Here is a 22,427-nt window from a genome sequence, read left to right as displayed (position 1 = left end):
TGCAGACTTTACAAAAGATGGATACTTCAAGGGAGATGGAAGATGTGCTATTGCACAGAAAAACGCGACTTTTGGACATAGGAAACTGAAGGATGTTAAGGCACACACCACAAAATACACTCTCTGTTCTTTGATTTAACACACATGCCAACTAATTGTAGAAAACTGACTTCCAGTGTCCCAGCAAGCCTGAAACACTAAGCACTTAAACTCTTATTTTCAGATCTAGCAGCCTAAAGACATGATACTATACTGCAGCATGGGGTGTACTCCATTTTTATTCTGTGAAGACACACAGTGGTTCTGAACCCAGAGCCCAAAACACTTTCCCAGTTCACAGAAAACAGCTTCTTTCTCAGCAGGAGGAGGAGTGCATGTGGGGGGATGTAAAATACAATAAAACTCTCCTGCCCTGAATATACCACATAGGAATCTGTTCATAGCAATTTCAATTTCAGCACACCTGCATTGCTGCAGGTAAAGTTGAGGGATCCACAAATAAAAAGACACCTCTCAAACACACACCCCCCCCCCCCCCAATACCAAAACGAGTGATTTAAAGCATCCAATTAAAAATCTATTTTTATTAACAACTTTCACTCATTTTAGTCCAAGAGGGAATTCCTCAGGATTCACTCTGGTTATTCTGTTACAGTAGGGGGACTAATATGCACCAGTTTGCTAAGGTAATGTTTAAGAAAGTCTTGCTCGAGTAGGTGCAACATATCAAAAATGTTGCTACCGTTAAGAAAGATGAGCAAAGGTGCTACACTGGCAATGTAGTCAGTGTCATCTTCTGTCAGTGTAGCCGTGCTGGTACTGAAGTGTAACAAAGTCACTGCTGTCACCAAAAGATGACCCCACTGTAGAGTTGTAATGTCCCTCAGAAAACTTAAGGCCCGAACAAGATACCTAGATCATTGCCATTCTTCTTCCAACAAATTTAACACTTAAATAGAGAAAGGGGGAAAAAACTTGTAGAAAAACCTGTGTAGTTCAAGGGAATCCCACACTGTCTCTGAAATTATTCTAGAGCTACACAACATTTAAAAAAAGTGAGACCATTCAAAAATTCTAACATATTAGAGGATGCTGAAAGTACCAAGACTTTCTAAACTACTATTACAAGATGTGCTACAAACATTTCAGTTTGCATCCTTAAGGTTGAACTGGCAGTAATAAAGCAATTTAAAAGCACACAAACACAGTATGTTCCATGGCAAAGCAAATTCTGAGCAGGGAACACATGAACCGTCTATAACTTTGGAACACATAACCTGAGCAGGAACCTGAGCAATTCTGAGCAGGAACCATCTATAACTTTTAAGACAGAAGAAGATGCAGCACCGCAACAGAAGTGGGAAATGCAGCTGTATTTGGCTGCTGCCAATAAATCAAGCATATTAGGAAATCTCTGCTTACTTCTTTTTAGAAGAAAGCCACCAACATTAGAGTTTAGTACATTCTAGGCCCAGATTATGAGTATTATCCAAATCTACAGTGAAAACTTGAGTTAGAGACTCCTCTTGGTCTTCAATATAAATATACTTAACATCTGCAAGTTTGGGAATAATGTAACATGAGTCAGGTTGTTAGATATGTAAAAATGATGACTAAAATGTTTCAGATTAAAAAACTAATCAAAAAGTTAACAGCAAAAACAGCACTATGCACAGCTGCTGCAAAAAGTGTCATCAACAGTGCAAATGTCCTGCCTTTCTCCTTCTCTGATAGTTCTGAGAATCTAACAGTTTTAAAAAGAGTGCTTGAGTAAGTACATAAGTACCATGTTACTTATTTCCTATAATTAACCGAGGAGTGGGGACAATACAAGATTCTATAAGTGGAATTTACTTCATGACAGCTGCTTGCACTATTTCAAAGCAAATTTAACCAGCAGATAGGTTAAAAATTTGTAAGCTTCAAAGCAGTTTCCCACAACAGAAGTATGACAAAAACTACAGTCCCAAGCAGCAAATGAAAAAATATAACCCTCAAAATACATTCATTGATTCATTTTTTCACAGAAAATTGAGGGTTATTAAAACAAATTATTTTATTCACAGAAATAGATATTATATGTCATGTTAAAAAACACAGAAAGTAAAACTGTCCCATAATTACTTGGCAATTAAAAAAAAGTCACAAGATTAAGAACTCTTTAATAGGTCTTATGTAGCACATATGAAGTGTTTGCACCACTCTAAACTTCAGCATAGCTATCAGGTGATGACAGTCCCAATCACTTTAGAAAAAATTGAAACTGACTGAAAAGTACTGAAACTGTCCAGTCCCTAGTGTTTCACCAAAATTGTAAAATGTTCATTTATTAACTATAAAAAGCTGCCCAGTAAGTTAACAACTAAAGACTAATTATTCTGTGAGAATCTGCACCTGTTAAACTGAAATATATTCACAAATTATCCAGCCTTTATTTGATCACAAATGTCTGAACTTAGATGTGCATTCACTTGAATCAAAACGTGCCTTTAACTTCAAAAATATGAAAGTATCAGAACTTTTCTCACAAAATATTTTTATTTCACCTCTCTAAAGAGAGCAAAATAACACTACCAAGGCAAATTTAAAACGGTTACTATTGAATTGACCACTGTTTTCCAAATCTAGCACAAAACCAGGCAACAACTAGTTCTAGCCAAAGAGTACCTTCTCCAGCCCTCTTCTACTCTCTCACTAGAAACCTGTTGATATTAGGAAGAGTCATGTCCTCCACTAACAACACAATATTGGCTGTATTTAACATGCACTAAAAGTCACACACAAACTTTTCAAAACTAATACGTCATTCACCAAGAACAGAAAAGGCAAAATCAAAATTTTGGAGATGACCCCAAGTAGAATCACATCCACTGCTCAAAGACCTGTGTTAATTGTCAAAGAGCTTTTCAGAAAAGAAAACCAAACCAAAGACCCCAAAAACCAACAACAAGAAAACAACTCTTCCCTTTTCTTGCCAGTTGTTAACTGCATTGAACAAGAGCACTGGTGCCCTCAGAAATGCCACCACTCACATATGGAGGCCTCCTCCATATCCCATACATTAATAGGATCTAATGTGAGTTCAAAGACACTCCTGTGGGACAGGTAACAGAGTATTCTCATGGCAAAATGACACCAAATACTCACCTGCTTCGCAAGAAGCATTAAAAGGCTGAACAGCCCTTTGTTACTTCCTCCCCCCTCCCAGTACAACCAGTTCATTTTTGCTAGGGATTGGGACACCTAAAATTTCCATGCTCTAGCTTGCCTTCCCAGCATTACCGAAGACCTTTGCAGGACTGCAGAGAAGCCCCTTTTCTCATCACAGCTCTTAAGTCTACGGGGGAATTTCAGACATTTTGGTCTTGCAGCAAAGAAACAGGAGATGCAAGATTAACTACACTCCATATTGATTCTTAATGCAAATAAGGTGAAATAAAATTTCATCTCTAAGAATATAAGACTCTCAATAAACCTTATGCCACAAGCGTGGCATCTGGATTTTGGTTTTAGCTGTTTTTCCTAAAGCCGATGGTCTATTTGAATCAGAAAAGCAGTATTTTGATACACTTCTGCAGAAAGGAGAACGGAGGATTGTAAGAAGTAAATAATATAAGGAGACTGCACATAAGAAGGAAAAAAGAAAAATAGCGAGAAACAAATCTCCCGTTTCTAAACAAGCTGGAAAAGAACCCCGTATACGCAAAATAAAATACAAAACCAAGAAACTTGTACAGGTAATTCAACAATAAAGTATACAAAAGCATCGTCTTTAGCACTACTTCGGATTTCTGCAACTGGCATTATGCTTAGCAAGGAGCTCGTAATCGCTACTATTGTGAAAGACACGAGAATGACGAACTGTTAAGTCCTATCTGCAGCTGATCAAAAGCACAATAAACTGAACAGCTTTGCCTTCAATCACTTCCAAAAAACCAGAAGGGCAAAACCATCAGAACACCCTCCCTGTGCCATTAACGCAAATAGCTTCAAACGGAGCGAGAACAGGCGAAACAGACGGGAAGGAGAAGAGCAGGCTCGAGCTAACAGCAGCAAAAGGGAGGAGGAGATTTAGGTAAAAGAGGGGAGAAAAGGGCAGTAATTGCGGCACCGAGAAGCGGGGAGGCTCTGGGGCCCGGAGACTGACCTGTGCCGTCGCTGGCGGACACGGAGAGCGCCGGTGAGGAGAGTTTAGGCCGCTTGGCTGAAGGCGGGCCCGGCTCCACCACATTCTCGGCCATTTTTAATTTTTTAGACAATCACTCAGAGCAGAGAGAAGGTGGGGGGTGAACCCCAAAACCTTCACGTTCTTCTGGGGCCCCGAGTCAGGTGAAGAACAACAATAAGGCCGAGAGCGAGGAGGAAGATCTGGCGGAGAAGGGGGGCCAAGTTCCCCTTTTTCTGCTCCTCGAGCTCTGGGAAGGCGACAGCGGAGAAGCTGGGAGAGGTGGGAGCTGGGGCGGGCGGGGGTGAGGCCTCTTCCCCCAGGCGAAAGGGCTGAACGAAGATGGGAAGAGCAGGTAAAGCCCCCGCCAAAAAAAAAAAAAAAAAATTTAAAAAAATGGAGGCTGGTGAATATTTAAATTTTTTTAGTAAAATTAATCCCGGCTGTTGTGCTGGTGCTTCCTCGCCGCCGCCGCCACCATAATCATCTTCATCCTTCGGGGGGTCTCCTCCTCCTGCTGCCTCCTCACCGCCGCCATCAGCCTCTTCCTCCTCGGCGCCGTCCTCCTCCTCCTCATCGCCACAAGGAGGCGGGCGAAGGAGGGGAGAGGAGGAGGAAAAAAGAAAAAAAGATCACCGTCCTCTAGCAGCGGCTCCTTCCCCCTCCAACACCACCCTGCGAAAAAATACCCACCGCCAGCGACAGGGCTGGGGGGGAGGCGGCGGGGGGAGTGGCACGGCGTGCGCGGGGTCCCCAGCTCCACTCGCTTCTTCCTCGCCCGTCGCTAATGGCTGCAGAAAGGGGAGCTGTAAGGATGAGGAGGGTGAGGATAAGTCCCAGGAGTCTCCGCTTCACATCTTGTTGTGCAGGGAAGGAGGAGGGGTTGTTGTCCTGATGGAGGCAGCACCGATCGCGGGATGGGAAGGTGGGGGGCGGGTTTCAACACCCTTTCGGCCCCCCCTTTTTCTCTTCTTTCCCCTTCCTCTTTCTCTCGTTCGCAGTAGCAGGCTGCCCCCCCCTCCGGCGCAGGCAGAGGGGCCGATCCCACAGCAGCGGCAGGAGGAGGAGGAGGAGGAGGAGGAAGAAGCCGGCCCCTCCCGCCCTCTCTGCCTACCTTCCCCCTTCCCGGGCGGCCGAGGATGGTGGCAGGGAGGGGGCTGCCTGTCTCAGCTCCCCCGTACCCACGGGCGATGCGGGGCGCGATGATCGAGGGAGGAGACCCTCGGCCGCTGTTCGGGCGCGGGGGACTCTCCCTTCGCCTCTGCGAGGGTGGGGAAGGGAGAGAAGAGGTTGGAAGTCGGGGTGGGAGGGGAGGCCGCGCAGCGACCCCTCCGAGAAGAGGATCGAGAGGTAAAATTAAAATAATAAAACAGGAGAAAAATCACGGCGGGGAAGGCCGGGGGATTCGCCCCGAAATGGCCGGGCGGGGGAGGGGGTCCCCGGCGCTGCCCGGCGCGGGGGGGGGGGGCCGGGGCGGGACGGCGGCAGCGCGGGGGCCGAGCGCAGGCTCCCTACTGCCCCTGCCTGGCGCTCCGGGGGCGTGTGTGCGGAGCGGGCAAAGCGGGGGCGGAGGGCAGTGCGGGGAGAGAGAATTCCGGGAAAAGGAGAAGAGAGAAAAGGAAACAGAAAGAGAGGGAATAGCGAGGGGACGGGCAGGCTGGGGTTGGGGGGGGGAAGGGGGGGGGCGTCTGGGTTCCTCGCTTCTCTCCCCGTCCCCTGTCCGAGCCCCTGGGTCTCTGTGCGCTGCCCTCCCCCTGGCTCGCCCCGTCCGGCTCGGCCTCTCGCTCCCTTCTCCTCCCTCCGTCGCTCACACACAAACAAAATGGCGGCTGTTGTTCCTTCGCTCTCCCGAGCCCTCGGAGGGAAGCGGCGGTGGCGGCGGCGGCCGGAAATGAGCCAAGAGAACACGGGGGGCGGGGCCGCCGCCGGGGGCGTGGTCACTCCTGCGGGCGGGGACACGGCGGGGCGGGGCCCGGCGGCGCTAGCGCACACAATGGAACGCGGGGCGCCGGCGGGGTGGGGGGAGCGGCACCGCCCCGGCCGCCGTCACGAGACCGCGTTTATCCAGTCAGCGCTCGCATTTCTCCGGCCTCTTCCGCAAACTCCAGAGGCCCCGCCCCTTAAAGGCGAAGGGTTTTTCCCTTAAAAAAAGAAAAAAAAAAAGGCTCCTTCTTCCTGCCCCGCCCCACACGCCCTTATCTGTCGGCCCAAAAGTGCGCCGCGTAGGCCCAGAGGAGCCTGGCCGGACCCTGTGGCCGCCCCGGTCTGCTGCACGACCCCATGCTTGCTGCCCGGCCCGGTGGGCTGAGGCGCTGGCGGGAAGAGCGCCGTTCTTTCGCCGCCGCCCTCCCTCCTTCCTTCCCTCCCGGCCGCCAGCTCCCGGCCGGTTCCCCGCGGCGCCGGCGGGCGGGGCGCTCCTGCCGCCGGTCCCGGGCCGTGCTGCGCCACAGACATGGCAGCCCGGGCCGGCCGCCCCCGGCCAGCGAGCCAAGGGGCCGGGGAACAGGGCCCGCATCCCGAGGTCCCCAAGGTGGGCGAGTAGATGTGAGAATCACACAATCGCAGAATAAATTAGATTAGAAAAGACCTCTGAGATCATCGAGTCCAACCTGTGACCGAACGCCACCATGTCAGCCAGCCCATGGCACTGAGTGCCACGTCCAGTTTTTCGTTAAACACCCCCAGGGAGGGAGACTCCACCACCTCCCCGGGCAGCTCTCAATGCCGAATTGCCCTTTCTGTGAATAAATTCCTCCTCATCTGGGGGCGCTCTCTACTGCCCATCCCGGGGTTGCCCAGAGCTGCCTCAGACTCCCGCCGGCGTTACAAAACAAACAAAAACCCCCAAACGCCACACTTTTACGCCAAAGGGTAAATAAGCCCACAAGCCCCGCGCTCTCTGCCAGAACCCCCCGTGTGCCGGGGATGGCGCAGGGCACGGTGTGAGGGATCGCAGAGTCCTGACAGCGCTCCCGCCCCTCAGAGGGGCTGTCGCAGGCACAGGTGACACTGGCGCGGTCCTTCGCCAGCCCTCTCAGCCCCTCGAAACGTCCCAGAGGTTACGGGCCCGCCACTAGTTTTCCTCAAATCTCTGAGGGCTCATCCGTGAAGAAATGCCCCATCCCGGCATTTCCCTTCGGTGCGTTTGGACTCCGTCGGGCCGCACACCATTACGAGATAGGAGTGGAAGGGAAATGCAGGCACGTGCATGTTTTTGACGGAGAATCAGGGGGTGTTGATCCAAAACCGGACATTTGCGAGGAGCACTTCCCTTGCCGCTCACCCTCAGGGCCGAGCTCTCTGCAATCCACGTAAGAGCCGCAGCAGGTATTTGGGAAGAGCCTAGACTAAACACAGAGTCCATACTGCAGCCTACAAGAGGAGCCTACAGACAGGAGGGGATTCACAGCCCTGTAAGTTATCCACCAGCTCCCTCACATACTCCCACTCTTCAGCTTCCCTTGTTTGGGTTTTATTTTAAGTAAGATTGTTCTTGTCTCCCCCAGCACAAAAAGGGAAACACAAACCACTCCAAAATTGCCCAAAGATTTGATTAGCCTTCCTGAAAAGTCTGGAAGGTATGGGCAACACCCTAAGAGAGGTGGAGGGAGCCTTGCAAATGACAAATAAGCCTCAGGAAAATAACCTGAGAGAGCAGAAAGTATCAGAACTAAAGTTGTCAGGGCTAACAGCCTAAAACTTAACAGTGACACCTTAGAAAGTATGTTAGTGGTTCTCACAGGTTTTTGCCTTTTATTGTTTCTAAATTTCCCAAAATATTCCAGTTATAGAGGTTTTATATTACCTCAATTTTTTTTCAGCTTGTTCAGATTGTTGTTTCCCTTGTTAGTGAAGGAATTTTTTAACACAGCTGAGACTTATTTTAACTTGCTGGCTTTATAAAGATGCTGAAGTGCACATAAACACCTAAATGCTTTTAGAAGTCAGGCCCTTACTAAACAACTAGATCCTACCATTCAGTTCACCTGACAACAAAATAAAGTCTTTTTTTTTTTTTTTCTTTTTTTTTGGTAATGGTGCAGTTAAGCCTCTGGTCTGGCTCCCTATCTTCCTTGAAAAGGGTTCAGGGATGCATACCTGAACTGTGGGAAATTTAAACTCTTAGATAAATGCTACCAAAGCAACATATGTCTTCTGAATGTTAATTATAAGTGATTAACTGATACTTTAGTAAAGCCATAGTTCTGCCTTGCAAGCTTCCTACCCAGTAGAATATCTTAGTTCTTTAGACATTAGAAGGTCATATTCAATTGGTTTTCCATATTAGAGATTTAAATGCAAGCTGAAGTATATGGAAAATAAATGGAAAACGTTATTTGCAGTATTTTTCTAAAAAAAATAGCATCAAAAATAAAAGAAGGAGGAAGAGAAGGAAAAACCAGGAAAATAGGGTTATGATAAATCAAACATGTATATATAAACAATGACAAAAAACTCTTCAATATCTCTTAAGTTTTCTGAAATCACTGCAGTTTTCTTAAATGAACCTTAGTACACACACACAACCTATGACAAGTAACATTACTGGAAAGCAATAAGAGAACATAAAGCATACTAAGAAGCAAATACATAAACCTATACAAATAAAACCAGGAGGATATTATAATTCTAAAAGTAAAACACACCAATTCATCCAAAAACTTGTCCTCTTTGCTTCAGTTTCCCCATTCTTACAGCAAGGATAGTAATATTTATCCCTTGAAAATAATACCTAGAAGAATTGATTAGCTCATTATTGTCAGTAATTACAGTAGTTGTTATGTACTTTAAGATAACTTAAGTTGAAAGTTACTTAAGGATGAAAGTACCACAAGTCCAGTTAAAATGAGAATCTGCTCAGGAAAGCAATAAGAGAGGAATGCAGAGCCTTGAAGTTTTATCGTGGGATCTTGTTTGGCCTTAGCTGGTAGTTACTGAAATTTGTTAGCATGCCCAGCTGCTTTGAGGGCTACAAAGAATGAGATAAGATCCCTTTGTACTGCAAAGGTCAATGTGATGCCCAGAGCTCAGCAGCCCAGCTTCAGTGAGATGAGCAATGATCATCTCCCTCGGCCCAGAGGGAGCTGGGACTGTGGCCTTCACCTTCCAGCTGCTGGATGGAGAAGCAGTGTAAGATCTCAAAGTCACCCAGCCAGCCTCCCCCGCTTCCTAATGCTGCTCAGGAAATCTCTTATACCAAATAAAACTTCCCTGCTCCCCCTCAGCAGGATTTGACCCACAGCCCTGTGGCCCTTCTAGTGTCTCTGAAAGAAGTGGACTCTTGGAATGGAAAGCAAGAGCCAGGTACAGGGCACTCCCATTCTCTCAGTCCTGTTTCTGCTTGCTGTTTCCAGCTCTATTATCTTTTTTCCCTGAGCTTTCCAGGGCTGCTGTTCATGTCTGGCAGGTAACTTCTGTTCCCTAGCTACCTCCTGTCACCACAGCTCTGCTCACACAGCAGCTGTGGGGGGAGGAGGAATGACCCCCTTCTTTGTACCAGCAAGGAGATCTGTGCATGGAGGGTCCTTCTGGCACAGGCCAGAGGGATGAGGAAATTATTTAAGGCTGCAATTTTTGCAAGTAATGCCAGGGTGCAGCTATATTTCTGGAAAGCAAGAGCCAGCTGTGCCAGAGCAGAGAACATTGCTCAGCGCGGCGTCAACATTAAAACCCAGCAGCGATTTGATATGAGACAAATTTTATTAAAACCATAAGAAGCAACCATCCAATAGTTGGTTCATGCTTGCTTTTAGTGTATACATAAAAGAAAGGGCTGGCGTTCTGACAGCAAGCAAAATGCTTTCAGTCCTCAGTCTCAGAAACACAGGCTTCCTCGGTCACACAGTTTTCAATAGCTGCAAACACAGAGTTATGTTGCTAAATGTTAAGGGCTCAGCTGTTTACCAGAAGAATGTTTCCTCCCTGGAACACATGGTTTTGCTTAAAAGAAGTTCTCCCAAAAAACCCCACTTTATTTAATTAGCAAATGCAACATTATAGTTCTAACAAACATGCCATGCTGTCTTCCTTTACAAGAGCAAAATAGGAAAAGAAGACAAAAATTGACCTCTCAATTTAAGAGAGGGGCAGAAGTACATTCTGCCTAGGAAATATTGCAGCTTTGAGGTCTGGTGATCTAGAGCCAAATCTCGTGCTTGAAATGTGTGGTGCTTTGTGTGTCATTTCCATGTCCTGGTTCATGCTGAAAGCACAAATGTGGATCCGAGTGAGAGGCTTGCATGCTCTCCCAGCTTTTACCAAGGGCTGGTCAAATCTCTGCCTCTCACTTCCCAGGCTCAGCTCTCCCCTCTGTAAGGGGGAGGTGATCCTACTCCTCGTTACAGAAAGCACATTCAAATCATTAAATAAAAATGTAGTACTCTTGTTGCTTCTAAATGAAATTACACTGAAATTAATTGCATTTACATCAGCAGTTGATTTATCCCAGAGTATTACCAGGATGCAAGCAAGAGCTTCTAGAATGAAAGTATTATATTTTTAATTAAGGGCCCTTGAACTTGCCACATGCTTTGAGCTTGTGGAGAGTGAAATGATGGCAAATTTCTGAACAACTCAGTCAGCTCAGCAAAGTATTTATGATTATCTGCTAAAAATGATCATTGTGAGACAGAGCTTAAGCTAACATGGGAAATCTGTGCTGAAAGAATTACAGATATTGTAGCAACCCAAAGGAAGCATACTGTTCACATTCCTCTTATTTCTTTTGACTCTTGTATCCAATGGAAAAGTTCTTGATAAGCTTTATTGCACTGCAGAGGGTATAAACAATGCACTTTGAAATCTGCTGAGTTTCAACCCAAAACTTATCTTTTCATTTGTTTCCTGAATTGTCCCACAGACACAAATCCACAGCACACATGTGTTTATAAAGAACAGAATACATTTATTACTGCCATACAATCCCTTCCTTTCTTGTTTTTTTCCCTCAGTATTTCTTAATTGATTTTTTTTTACTTGCTACAACATTCTTCTATATGCTGAACTGCAATGTGGTGTTTGATGTCTGCAATCAAAATGCAACGAGAGGAAAAAGGTAACTTTTTTTTCTTGCTGTAATAATTTTTATGTTTCAAGATTTAAAGTAATTTCTTCAATGGGGTCAAGCAGAAATTTACTCTGTGACAGGGAAATGTACTGAATCAAGAGGTTTTTAGTATAGAGGGTATTGGCCTTCTGACAGAGCTAATGGGACTCGTTGTTCACAGGATAATACACTTACTTAACAAAAAATGAACTGGTTTTGCAGCTGCCATGGAAGAAAAAAAATCCACAGGAAATATGGGTCTGGTTGGTTTCTTTTTTCTTTTTCCTTTTTCTGCTTTTCTCTAAAAAGATCTTGTACATTCTTGGTTTTTTGGCATGAATTCTTTCCTTCTTCCTGCAGAAGTATAAGTCAATTATTAACCACAAACATCAGAATACAATTGATTCTAATGCCACCACTCTGTGTAAAGCAATAGGGTTAATCCTCAGTTACCTACCTTCCTAATTTACACAGACTTATCACTTCTCTTCCCAGAGGCTTCCTTGTGCTTGTGAACCCTCACATTTAATCACCTACAAGTTGTTTGGTTGTTTGTTTTTGTTTTTGTTTTTGTTTTTGGTGGTTTTTTTGTGGTTTTTTTTGTGGTTTTTTTTTGGTTTTTTTTTTTTTTTTTTTGTCTCTTGTAGCAAGGGATGCTGACATCAGGCAGCACCAGATACTCAGTTCTCATTCCCTGCCTGTCCCTCATGTGAGGCCTGGAAGCCTTGGAGAAGGGAGCATCACCCCTGATGGTGCATTAAAGGCATTAGAGGCACCAAGAGAGCAGCCAGAATGCAGAAGCTGTGGCAGCACCCCAGCAGCACACTTTTTCTCCTTGTGCTCCTACATTGCCTCAAGTCCTGGAAAGATCATTTTAGCAGGGCAGAGGTTGATGGGCTGATTTGAGATACTTACTCCAACCTCTTTTGCCATCTCAGATGCCTTCTTGATTGCAGGACAGACATGGGAGAAGAGTGCCACAGGATGCTTCTCCAGATTCAGTGCATTCAGGATGATCCAGATCCAGTGGAGGTGGTCACAAACTACGCCAGTGGGGTGTCAGGGAAAGGCCAGTCACCCAGTCCAGCACAGGCACCACAATAAAGATGCAACCACCTGGGAGTAAAGTTAAAACCTTTTGAGATGGCTGGACTGGTCATCATTCCATACACCAACGGGCCCCAATGGGAAAGGAAGGTCGAGGTTGTCACGATACTCTGTTAGCAAGGACTTGTTTATCATTCTTTAGAAGTGAAGAAACATTTAAGTAGCTTTTAGGGGAAGGCAGAGAGCTTTTCTAGTGGTCATAAAAGTAACAATTTCAAGGTTGATGTTACTCCTTTGTCCTCAGTGTTTCTGTGACTGCAATTTTGTTGCTAATTAAGAATCAGCTTCAAGAAAGCAGAACACAAAGCTGGAGGTGCACAATCAGCATCACAAAAGGCCAGAAATATTGATTCTTTCACCATGTGATAAATAAGTATTTTGTGCAGATGTTTGGTCCCTTTGTGAAGGGGCTTGGCCATGGACATTCTGCACGGTGCTGCTAAGCCAAGCACCAAGCCCAGGAGAAGCTTCTCTGGGTGACCAGGACACTGAGCTCCCCTGGACAGAGAAAATTCTTTTGTCTCAGCAGGAGAAAAAAAGCTTTGTAACATCAACCACACAAAAAAAATCCCATTTTTGCTGCTGCTGCTGCTGCTGCCCTGCACGGTGAGCATGGGCCCCATGTTTGGGAATGGACAGAGGGGACTTTGCCTGGCCATGCTGGATGTGCTCCTAGCATGCCTGCTGCCTGCCCCCCCCAGGACATCCTGGGGGTGATGTCCCAAACAGCTGCTCTGGCAAAAAGGACAGAGCTGCTGGACAAGGGGAGATGCAAAACTTACAACACCAGAATGAGAAGCATAGTGAAAAGTCTGGCAGCTGGATGTGTCAGTTGTCTTGGCAGTATGCAGGGTTTTTTCTTGTTTACTCTGCTAGATGTAGGCATCTGAGGTCCTGCTGAAAAGGAGCATGGGTGTTCAAAGCCTCTTGTGATTTTGCAATTTGCTGGTTCATATGTCTTCCTATCTGTGCCACTTACAGATACATATGGATAAATGTATATATATATTTATATACCTCAGAGGTATCAGAATTAAATTTGCTTTGTTTTGAATAGTCAAGCCATCCCAGCATAGTTAGCTTCTGCAAGAAAATTCTTTAAAAATTATTTTCACCACGGTGAGCATCTTCCACAGAGGAGTGCATCAGCTTCCAGAAGGTGAGATGTGTGGAAGATTCCCTGTTGCCATGCACAGGAACTGAGCCAAGGACTAACAACAGTGGTCTGACTCTACAATATGAAGGGGGAGCACGTCTGTGCTTGCACAGAAGGATCCCACATCAGTGCAAAATAGGCCTGTGGATTCCTCTATCCCTCCTGGGTATTTCAATTAAAAGCAGAGAAGGAAGTCCAAGAAAATGCCTAAAATGGCTTGAGTCCTTCCTCACGATCTGGAAATGGAAGTCTGCGGTGACTAACTCCAGCCCAGCCACCAAACCCCTCCCTCCCCGACTCTGCATTGCTCTGTTCATTCCCAGCTCCTCTCCTGCGTTTGCAAACAGTCGGCAGTGGAAACAGTGAAGCAGCCTGGCTTCCAACGCCAGCACCACACGAGTGGTATGTGACTACAGCAGGGACCAGGAACCGTCCCCAGCCCATCCCCGTGCCTAACCTAGGCAGCAGTGGTTAAAATCTGACGGGGGCAAGGCTTGATTATGAGCAGACGAATGACTTTAAAAGAGGGTGCCGCCACGCCTGCAAACAAAGCCCGATTAAATCCTTCCATGGGCTTAAACTGGCTTCAAAACAGGCCTCTAGCAGCTTCTCCAGTTTAAATAAAAATGAAAATGCTTGTTTATAATTCCTAAACCAGTTCAGATGATGTCTCCTGACTTTCTCACAAAGCTAACAGCAATATTCATAAAGAACAAAATTAGCTAACTGAATGGTAAGGAAAGCTGGATCCCTTACCCACTCAGGGTTGGTAATATGAGCTTTTCAACCTTTTTTTTTTTCCTTTCTTTTTTTTTTTTTTTCTTTATACTTTTTCTGCTCATTCTGTTGTGGTTATGCATTTGACCTGAATTTGAAAGCATCAATCCTGAAAAGAGTTGCCTGGGCACTGGGAGCAGTGGGAACTCATGCTACGATGGTGGGTTACTCCATGGGCACCAGCCCAGTTCCTTCTCTGTTCACTCACATTGTGTGACAAGCATGAAGTCTCAGCTCTTCTGCTCAAATTTTAACTAGCAAGGTGCAAATACTGAGTGATTTTGTGTGATTTCAGCTCTTCATTTCCTTCCACCACCCATCCACCTCACATAAAAGTCCATTGAGACTTGGTTTTTGTGTGTCACCTATCCCACAGGAGTGTGTGATCTCTCCTGGTATCCAAGAACTGTGACAATGCAAAAAATAAAGAACAGTATGCTTGTTGCCCCAGTTCTGTATTGTTCAAAATCTTACAGTTCAAAATCTTACTTTCTCATTCTGTTTAATTCAGTCACAACTTTTTCCCTAAGGACTTTAAGAGTCAGAGCTTTCTGTGCTCATGAGTGAAGGCTAAGGGAGGATAAATCATCCACTGTGGGCCCCAGGATGCCCTATCCACTCCTCTTTGGTTGTGAACCATGGAGAAAGACATCCTTGAAATGTTTGACTGCTTCTGAGACAAAGCCCTCCTTGGCCTTCATTCAGCAATGCAGCAAGATCTTTGGGAGACCAAACATGCCTGGTGATGAGTTTATTCACAGGGTATATGAGGTGCTGGCTGGAGAGATGCAGAGCTGAGCTGCTGGCATATGCCCTACCCAAATTTACTCCTGCCCTCAGGTTTGTGACCTCAGTGACTAATAGTGTAAACCTACCTTGTATATTCCCTGCAGAGGTGATTAAAAAGGATGATCACATGAAGGAACACCTGAGCAAGGATATCAGTAGATTAATTCATTATTTCCACTAAGCTAATTAAGTATTAAGGCAGATCAATTAAGTGATCACACCGAGATCACTATTAAGATCAAATCAATAAATCAGTAGATTCAAATAGCTGACCAACAGGTTGTGTAGCTATCAAAGTGACTTGTGAGGTTGCCACTGAAGGAATTACTTAGATTTTAATCTTGTCTAGGAAGATTTCAAGGAGGAGGCAGAGTCTTTTCAGGCTAAAACCCCAGTGAGCTTTCCAGCAGTGAAGAACAGGCCTTTGAACGACAAAAGGATATTGAAGGAGATACCTCTCCTGCTTTGAAGGAGGATATCCAGTCTTCTTTGGATTTTTTGTCAAGCTGTATGACCCAGCTCATATGGTAATCTTGTTTTCACTGTGTTTGGGGATATAATGTGACAGGCATCACCACGGTAACTTTCCTTTAACACGTCTTTCTTAAACCTTAATTTTACTTTAAAATGTATTAATATTTATTGTCTATATATACCCTGTTTCACAAGTGGCCCAGTTTTTCCCCACTGCCAAAGTAGAAGGGGTGGTTAGGTAAGCCTGGCTACTTCTGAATAATCTTGTTTTCAGCTCCAAAACCTGCCATCTTAACTAATTTACTACTTTGTTTTAGTATTCCTCCAAGGGTATTTTTTACACAAGCACACCTGGTCACCCATTCATACCAAGAGAAAACCAAGAAGAGATAGCATTGATTAATTAAAACAAAGGTAAAAACAAACAGCGTAATTTCATCATTCCTTGGAGGGTTTAATTCACATCCATATTTCTTCATTACACCAAGCACAGCACTGAAGGCTTCCTCTGGGCACACAGCCTGGAGTCTGACGTGGCCCCAGAGCAGGCTGCAGCCTGCCCAGCCCCGTGAGAGCCTTCCCTCAAGTCTAGCTCATCTTCCTCTGTGTGTGTTATCCATCCAGCAGCATGTTCATGTTTTTATTTTGGGTAGTGGATGATGTTTCTCGTATCATTATTATTTGTACTTCTACTTAAATCAGCCTTGGGTTCACACTGTAGGGCTGTCAGGCCAGTTGTGAACCCTGGTGCTTTGGATGCTATCTGTCATCCAGGTCCCTCATGAGCTGTGTCAGGAAGTCCCACCAGCAAGTGACCTTTAATTTTGCCTGATCAGTTTTGATCATATATCTGTAATATAAAGTGCAGATGTGTAGGAGGAAGCCTTGCCAGTAAGGTGGAAGTTTGTCTTGGAGCAGAGGTAAAGGGAGTATCACATGCTGTCAGTGGAAGTATCCCAGCTTTCAGAAGAATACCTGGTGTCCTGCTTAGCACACTTTCTCCTTGGTACAGTTTCCTTGTGCTAGTTCTTCCTACAGTTACAATATTGTGAATTTCTTAATGGAAAAGACTTGGGATGCTAACTTGGGGAAATTTTTTCCCTTACTGTCATGGCTTCTATCTAAACCTACAAAACTGTTAAATTAATTACTATTTGACCATTAAAGTTTTCTCAGTATTGACTCTACTTTGGGTATATTCTCATTCCACAATGTCCAGTCCAAGCAAGGGTTGAAATGTATTTGAATTCCCAGTTCATGGAGGCCCCAGGCTTGCTGGTAATGTAGTGGAAGGCTTTTCACATTTCTTTGTCACCAATGTGAGTTATAGCATGCCTGAGGCAATATGCGGGCCTTAAAAATAAAAAATTAAAATGCAAAATAAAAGATGCTCTGGTTCTCCTTTTGCAGAGACAGCACAAATCAGGGGGTGAGCTCTGCACAGTGCTCTGGTAGAAAGTAATTTCCTGATTTAGGGTGATATGTAGCTAAGGATTTTGACTGATCTCATCTATATGTATATTCAGTCTTTCCAAGATGCTATTAGTAAGCATAGCTGAAATTTGAATATCTTATTTTGTTTTATAAAGCCTCTTTCATATTATTTTTAGGGAGAGTTATCTTTGTTATTTGTAGCATGACACAGCTTTGGGTCATCTGCAGGTTTAGTCAACCTGATTTTTCAGGCAAATAATTTACATGAAAGCCATGTAAAGGCCTGTGACCAGGACAGATCCTGGCTCACTCTCACTTGGTCCACCCTTTCATTTGGAAAATAACTTACCTTTAAAGTCCAGATCAGCACAGGGCTTTGCCACTAGCCCTCCACTAATTTTATCAAGTGTGTTTTTCTGCCTGCTTTAGCAGGACATTACATGAGACTGGGCCACAGCCTGTGTGGAGCTGAGCTGCTGCACCTCTGGAGTTCTGCTGTTAGTTTGCTTTGGGAGGAAGGCTAGTTGGTGTGGTATGGCTTGGTCTTGACAAATCCAAGTTGGCTTCTCATCTCTTTGTCATCTCCTGGATGTTTACAAATAAATTAATTATTTATTTTGAAGAGTTACAGCTAGGCTGACTGGTCAATGATTCCCTTGGTTTCTCTTGTCTTCCCTTTTCTCTTCATAGGAACTCCTTTGGCCTTTTTAAACTTGGGGGGTCCTGGCATATCCATCACTAACTCCCCAAATTAACCACTACTGTCAGTTATTGCTGGGTGAAATTGCTCCTGCACAACAAAATTGAAAACATTTACCTCGTCTGTGTGCTCCCTAACCACTGTTTTCTTTCAGGATTGCATCTCATTCCCTTTCTTCACTGCCTATTTGGTAGCAGTTTATTCACTGTAGGCTGATAATAAAAAAAGTATTAAGGACTTTGACTTCACTGGAAGTAATTATCAATAGCTTTTACTATTTATTAGGTAGCAGAGCAACCCTTTCCCTTACTCATCTTGTTTTTACCCTATGAGAGTCTTCTGTGAACAGTGCCCCATGCCGGAGTCAGAAGTGTTCAGTGCTCTTTTTTTCATCAGTGCATGACAGAGAAGATTTTTTGGAGCCAAGCTGGTTGATTTCTGGCCTCTGTTTGCTGTTAATGTATTTATTTTTTTCAAGTTCTTCAGGTCTCAGTCTCAAATAGAAATTTGGGCTGCTGAAGACACTGAGACCATCTCCCATCCCCACTGCTTGAGGTAAGCCCAGACAACTCAATCTCTGTCCTAAAGCCATGTTTCTGAAGGTCTCTTCCCAAGATCCCAAACTCTCCACATCTGCTCAGTAATTCTTTGGGCAAGGGGGGCAGCAGGAAGGACTGTCTGCACAGTCTCCCACCTGGCTCCCTGAAGGGACATCCTCCCTTTGAAGGACAGCTCCCAGCCTTGCTTTTGGGATGCTCCTGCTTCTCCTGGTGTGGTGGAGGTTGGTGATGCTCCTGAAGGCTGAGGCTCCCCCGTGTCCTTTCGGAAGCCCCGTCGCTATGGCGACTGCGTGCAGCTTTATGATCTGTTTGTTGTCCACCTCTCTCAATCTTCAGAAATGCTTCTGGAGCTTTTATATTTTCAGTGATTTTCATTCAAATTCACTCGTGGGTGGTTTTGAATTCAAGAGAGAAATGATACACTGTGAGGAAAAACTTCAGAAATCTATGTGGTTCACTGTTGCACTCTTTTATTTATTTATGATTAAAAGAGACTTTTTATTAATTTTGTGTCATTGTCATACTGCGCTGAGAACATAAGAGAGAAAGAGAAAATTTTTTACTTTGGCCCCTGCTTTGGATGCAAAACTCACCAAATTGCTCCCCATGATCCACCCCATGAGCTGGGGTAGCTGTGGCACTGCGAGGAGCAGCAGAGCTGCCCACGTGCTGCCCTGCCCCGATTCTCAGGGGACTGGCAGGAGCCAAGCAGGATGGACCAGAACTTAGGGCCTAAAGGCAATTTTGCCCTGGAGCAGACCTGTGGATAGCCCAGGCAGATCTCCTCCATGGTGCTCCCAACTCAACCAGGGGATAAATGAAACAGAGGAGCAATGATGGTGAAGCCTCAGAATGTGCACATGGTAAATGCACCCACCTTTGCTAACCTGCTTATTTATCACCAAGGGACATTTCAAACCCCCCTCCCAGCTTATAAGATAAAGCTTTAACCTGCCAGGTCATAGCACTTCTGATTTGATGATTATTTTAATGAAGGATCAAAACTTGTATTTGTATCCTTCTTGGCCCATTCCCTCTCCAGGGCTTCTGCCTCTGTTCGTCAGAGAGAGTTTTTATTCCTTGCCTTCTGCATATTCTTCCACCTGCTCTGATCTCTCTGTCACAGCAGTCCTAAGAGGTGACAGCTTTGACAAATGTTAGCACTTCTGCATTTGATAGTAATATTTTAGGGAGTCATTTTCTTTCAAAGGAATTTAAATACCTCTCCTTACTTTTGTTGCATTTCAAAATTTCGCATCTTGTGCTGACATGGGAAGAGCTCTTTGGTTGGGAACTCCTGGTTTGCTCTGAAGGTTTGAGATTATCAATGAGGAAATCTTATTTCTCAAAATGTAGTTTAAAAAGAGCTGCCATGTTACTAATAATAAAAATGTATAGAAAAGAAACCAAGAGATTATTGGGGAGAAAAACTGAATGCTTTCAGATCAGAAAAGTTTTAGTTGTGTTTTCATGTAGTTTGGTTGCTCGTATTCATTCATTCTGGATAGTCAAAATAAACTACTTTCTTTTTAGATACCCTAATGTTTTTACTTATAGAGCATGACAAGATGCTCTTAAATTTGGTGTTCTAAAACATAGCAGCATTCCTTGAGAAATGTGCTTAAATGGCACAGGGTATATCAACAGCAGGTTTTGATAAACCTTTCAGTTTTATGTACAGAACCACAACATTGTGAATCTGTTTGGTTGAGTCCTTTTGAAAAGGACCTTTCTTTTTCATCTAGCCCTTGGTGTGGCAATGGGAAGAGGAAAGGAGTGGAGGGCTAGGTTTGCAGCCAGGATCTCATGGTAGTGCTCAGTACCTTGGCTTGGTATCTTATCTTTTTCTATAAAGAAAAGGAGGCTGAAAAAACCCTATTTTACTGTATTTTAGTCTTAGGGAATTGAAAGAACAGCAATTGAATTCAGGACAAATCAATCAAATATCACATCATTGATGGCTTTTTATTTCTTTTTCTACATAACCTGTCTCCAACTATAAAACCAACCATCTTCTGATCACCCAACTTTGCTGATGGACCCAGTTTCAAACAGCTTCCAGCTCAATCACAGACCACCATTTAACTGGACTGAGTCACAAGCTTGCCCTGCAGCAGCCCCTCAAATGTCTGTTTTCTGAAGCTACAAGTAGATCTCAGAGTGGTGTGAGCAGGATATCCAGAAGTGGATGGTGATGCCTCTAGGTGGGACAGGATCTGCAGCTGATACTAATCCCAGTTTTCATGGCACAGTGGGACAAGGCAGAGCCCTGGGGACCCAGAAGGTGTTGTGCAAAGAGGAGGACACATTTCCCAACCACACTGTTTGGCAGCACCTATGCTAAGCAGGGAAGTTGTCTTCAGAATACTGCCAATGGGAGACCTGAAGATAAGCATGTTCAACCCCTTACTACCCCAAGAGGTGTGTTGGTTTGGGGTCATTTATGCAATAAGGACAAAGCAGGGATGAGCTGGGATTCTGAGTTCCTCAGGAACACCCTATGGACATCTTAAACCCCAGGACCGGAGAGCAGCCATCAATGTGGGCAGCATATGAGCAGATTGCAGAACTCACTGGGATTATCAACTCCCTCTCAAGCTCACCCCTACCCTGTAATTGTGGTTTCTGTGCTTCTCTGAGTGAGGCTGACCCTACAGCCCCTTTTACTTAAGCTTGGATTTATCGCTTTAGGGTTGCTGAATCCCTCTGCCTCTCCAGAGAATGGGGTATATCCAACAGCAGCAGATTCTGCTCTCAGGAAATTGCACAGGCTCAGGGAAACCTGGAGATGGTTGAGAGACCCTAAAACTTCCCAGCTAGAGGTTCCCTCTCCTATTTTGCTGGTGCTATCTAGTAAGTCCATGGCAATGTCCCACCACGCCAGACAGGCTCCAGCCACTATGCTGGAACTGAAGGGAGAGAAGAGTGCTGAGTGAGAAGAGTGCCTGTGTGGCTGCTGCTGCTGCTGCTGCTGCTGCTGCTGCTGCTGCTGCTGCTGCTGCTGCTGGATAAAACATTGCAAGGGGATGGGAAAGGCCGTGGGGAAGGTGGTGGGAGGGCTCTGGAGGCGGCACCTGCCTGAGGTTGCAGCAGCTCCAGGGTGATTCATCCTGGACTGGGAGTAATCGGCTGCTGAAAGGCTGAGCCCTGAAACTGTTTCATCATATTTACCATTTCCCGCTACATAACACACAACTTTGCAAGGGGCTCTCTGCTCGGTGTTCAGCTGCAGCAAAGCCCTTAGTCACCTCCCAGTGCCAGCAGCCATGTGTCAGTCCTGGGGAAGGGAGCAGGCAAATCAGATCTTGCAAGAACAGGCAAATTACTTTCACTTTCTCAAGGGAAAAACCCCAAACAAACAAACAAAAAAAAGAAGATAGTAAGAGGAAGTGAATACTTAAAACAAGTAGGATCCAAAGTGAGCTCCTTTATTACAGAAAAGCCAGAACAATCTACTGGCATGGTATGGGGGTTGAAAGTGTCCAAGTGATGGCTGCAAAATCTTTCTGTTCAAGAAGATGCACACACTGATGGCAAAGCAAGTGATCAGAATTTTGCTAACTGCTTGCTGTAGTTTTATCTGACAAAGCTCCTCACTCAGAGCTGAGAAAATAAGTGTCCCCTCAGCAAAGCTCCATGGGCCAGGAGCCTAACACATCCAGGCTCCAACATGCTCTGAGAAGAAGATAATCTTATAGAGAAGATCTACTGAGAACATTCATCATCATGTGTTTTAAGATGTTTGGTTGCATAAAATATTAGTGGATTCATTTTCCAAGACAGGATTTTGCTCACAAGCACCTGGAGAACTTTATCAGAGCGTTTTGCTTCCTTCTCCTCCACCTCAGTCACTGAACTGGAAAAATGCACAAAACAAACGAACAGGGAGAGATTGCAGTGATCACAGCACTCCTGATGGGAGGCATGAGGCAGGTATACTCTCGAAGATTGTCAGGTCCTCCTGTCCTGTAACCACCCCTGCAAAAGAGGCTGCAGCAGGAGCACCCAGGGACAATACAGCACATTTACAGGGCTCACTGCTCTGTGCCAGCAGCCAGATGCACTCTGCAATCTTCTAGCCTTCAAATCACCTCTAAAGGTGATCCACAATACCCTCTGCTGGCAATTCAGTGGTGGGGAGTCTCCCATCCTCAGTATGATGTCAAATGTCCCCTATCTTTGGTATGATGTCATTGGTCTGTGAGACTCCTACACCTCTG

The 22,427-nt window shown here is 45.1% G+C and overlaps 1 protein-coding gene and 1 long non-coding RNA gene across 2 annotated transcripts in view; one reads left to right on the top strand and one right to left on the bottom strand.

Annotated features, from left to right (window-relative positions):
* EP300 (E1A binding protein p300) overlaps positions 1-6,015 on the bottom strand; it is a 61,787-nt gene extending 55,772 nt beyond the window's left edge. The window contains exon 1 of the mRNA XM_071422980.1: positions 4,148-6,015. Within this exon, the coding sequence (XP_071279081.1) occupies positions 4,148-4,241 (94 nt within the window). The 5' untranslated portion in view covers positions 4,242-6,015. The remainder of the gene's footprint in view (positions 1-4,147) is intronic.
* Positions 6,016-6,176: 161 nt separating this feature from the next.
* Positions 6,177-21,244, top strand: LOC139588060 (uncharacterized). Its single transcript, XR_011678552.1, has 3 exons — positions 6,177-11,219; positions 11,392-18,202; positions 20,253-21,244. It is a non-coding gene; the product is annotated as an uncharacterized lncRNA (long non-coding RNA).
* The last annotated feature ends 1,183 nt before the right edge of the window (positions 21,245-22,427 follow it).

The sequence above is a fragment of the Agelaius tricolor genome, unplaced genomic scaffold (assembly GCF_023055355.1).
Source record: "Agelaius tricolor isolate 1412-34295 unplaced genomic scaffold, bAgeTri1.0.p SCAF_3, whole genome shotgun sequence".
NCBI classification, from domain to species: Eukaryota; Metazoa; Chordata; class Aves; order Passeriformes; family Icteridae; genus Agelaius; species Agelaius tricolor.
The sequence above is the reverse complement of the archived record's forward strand: the minus strand, read 5'-3'. Positions and strand labels throughout refer to the sequence as shown.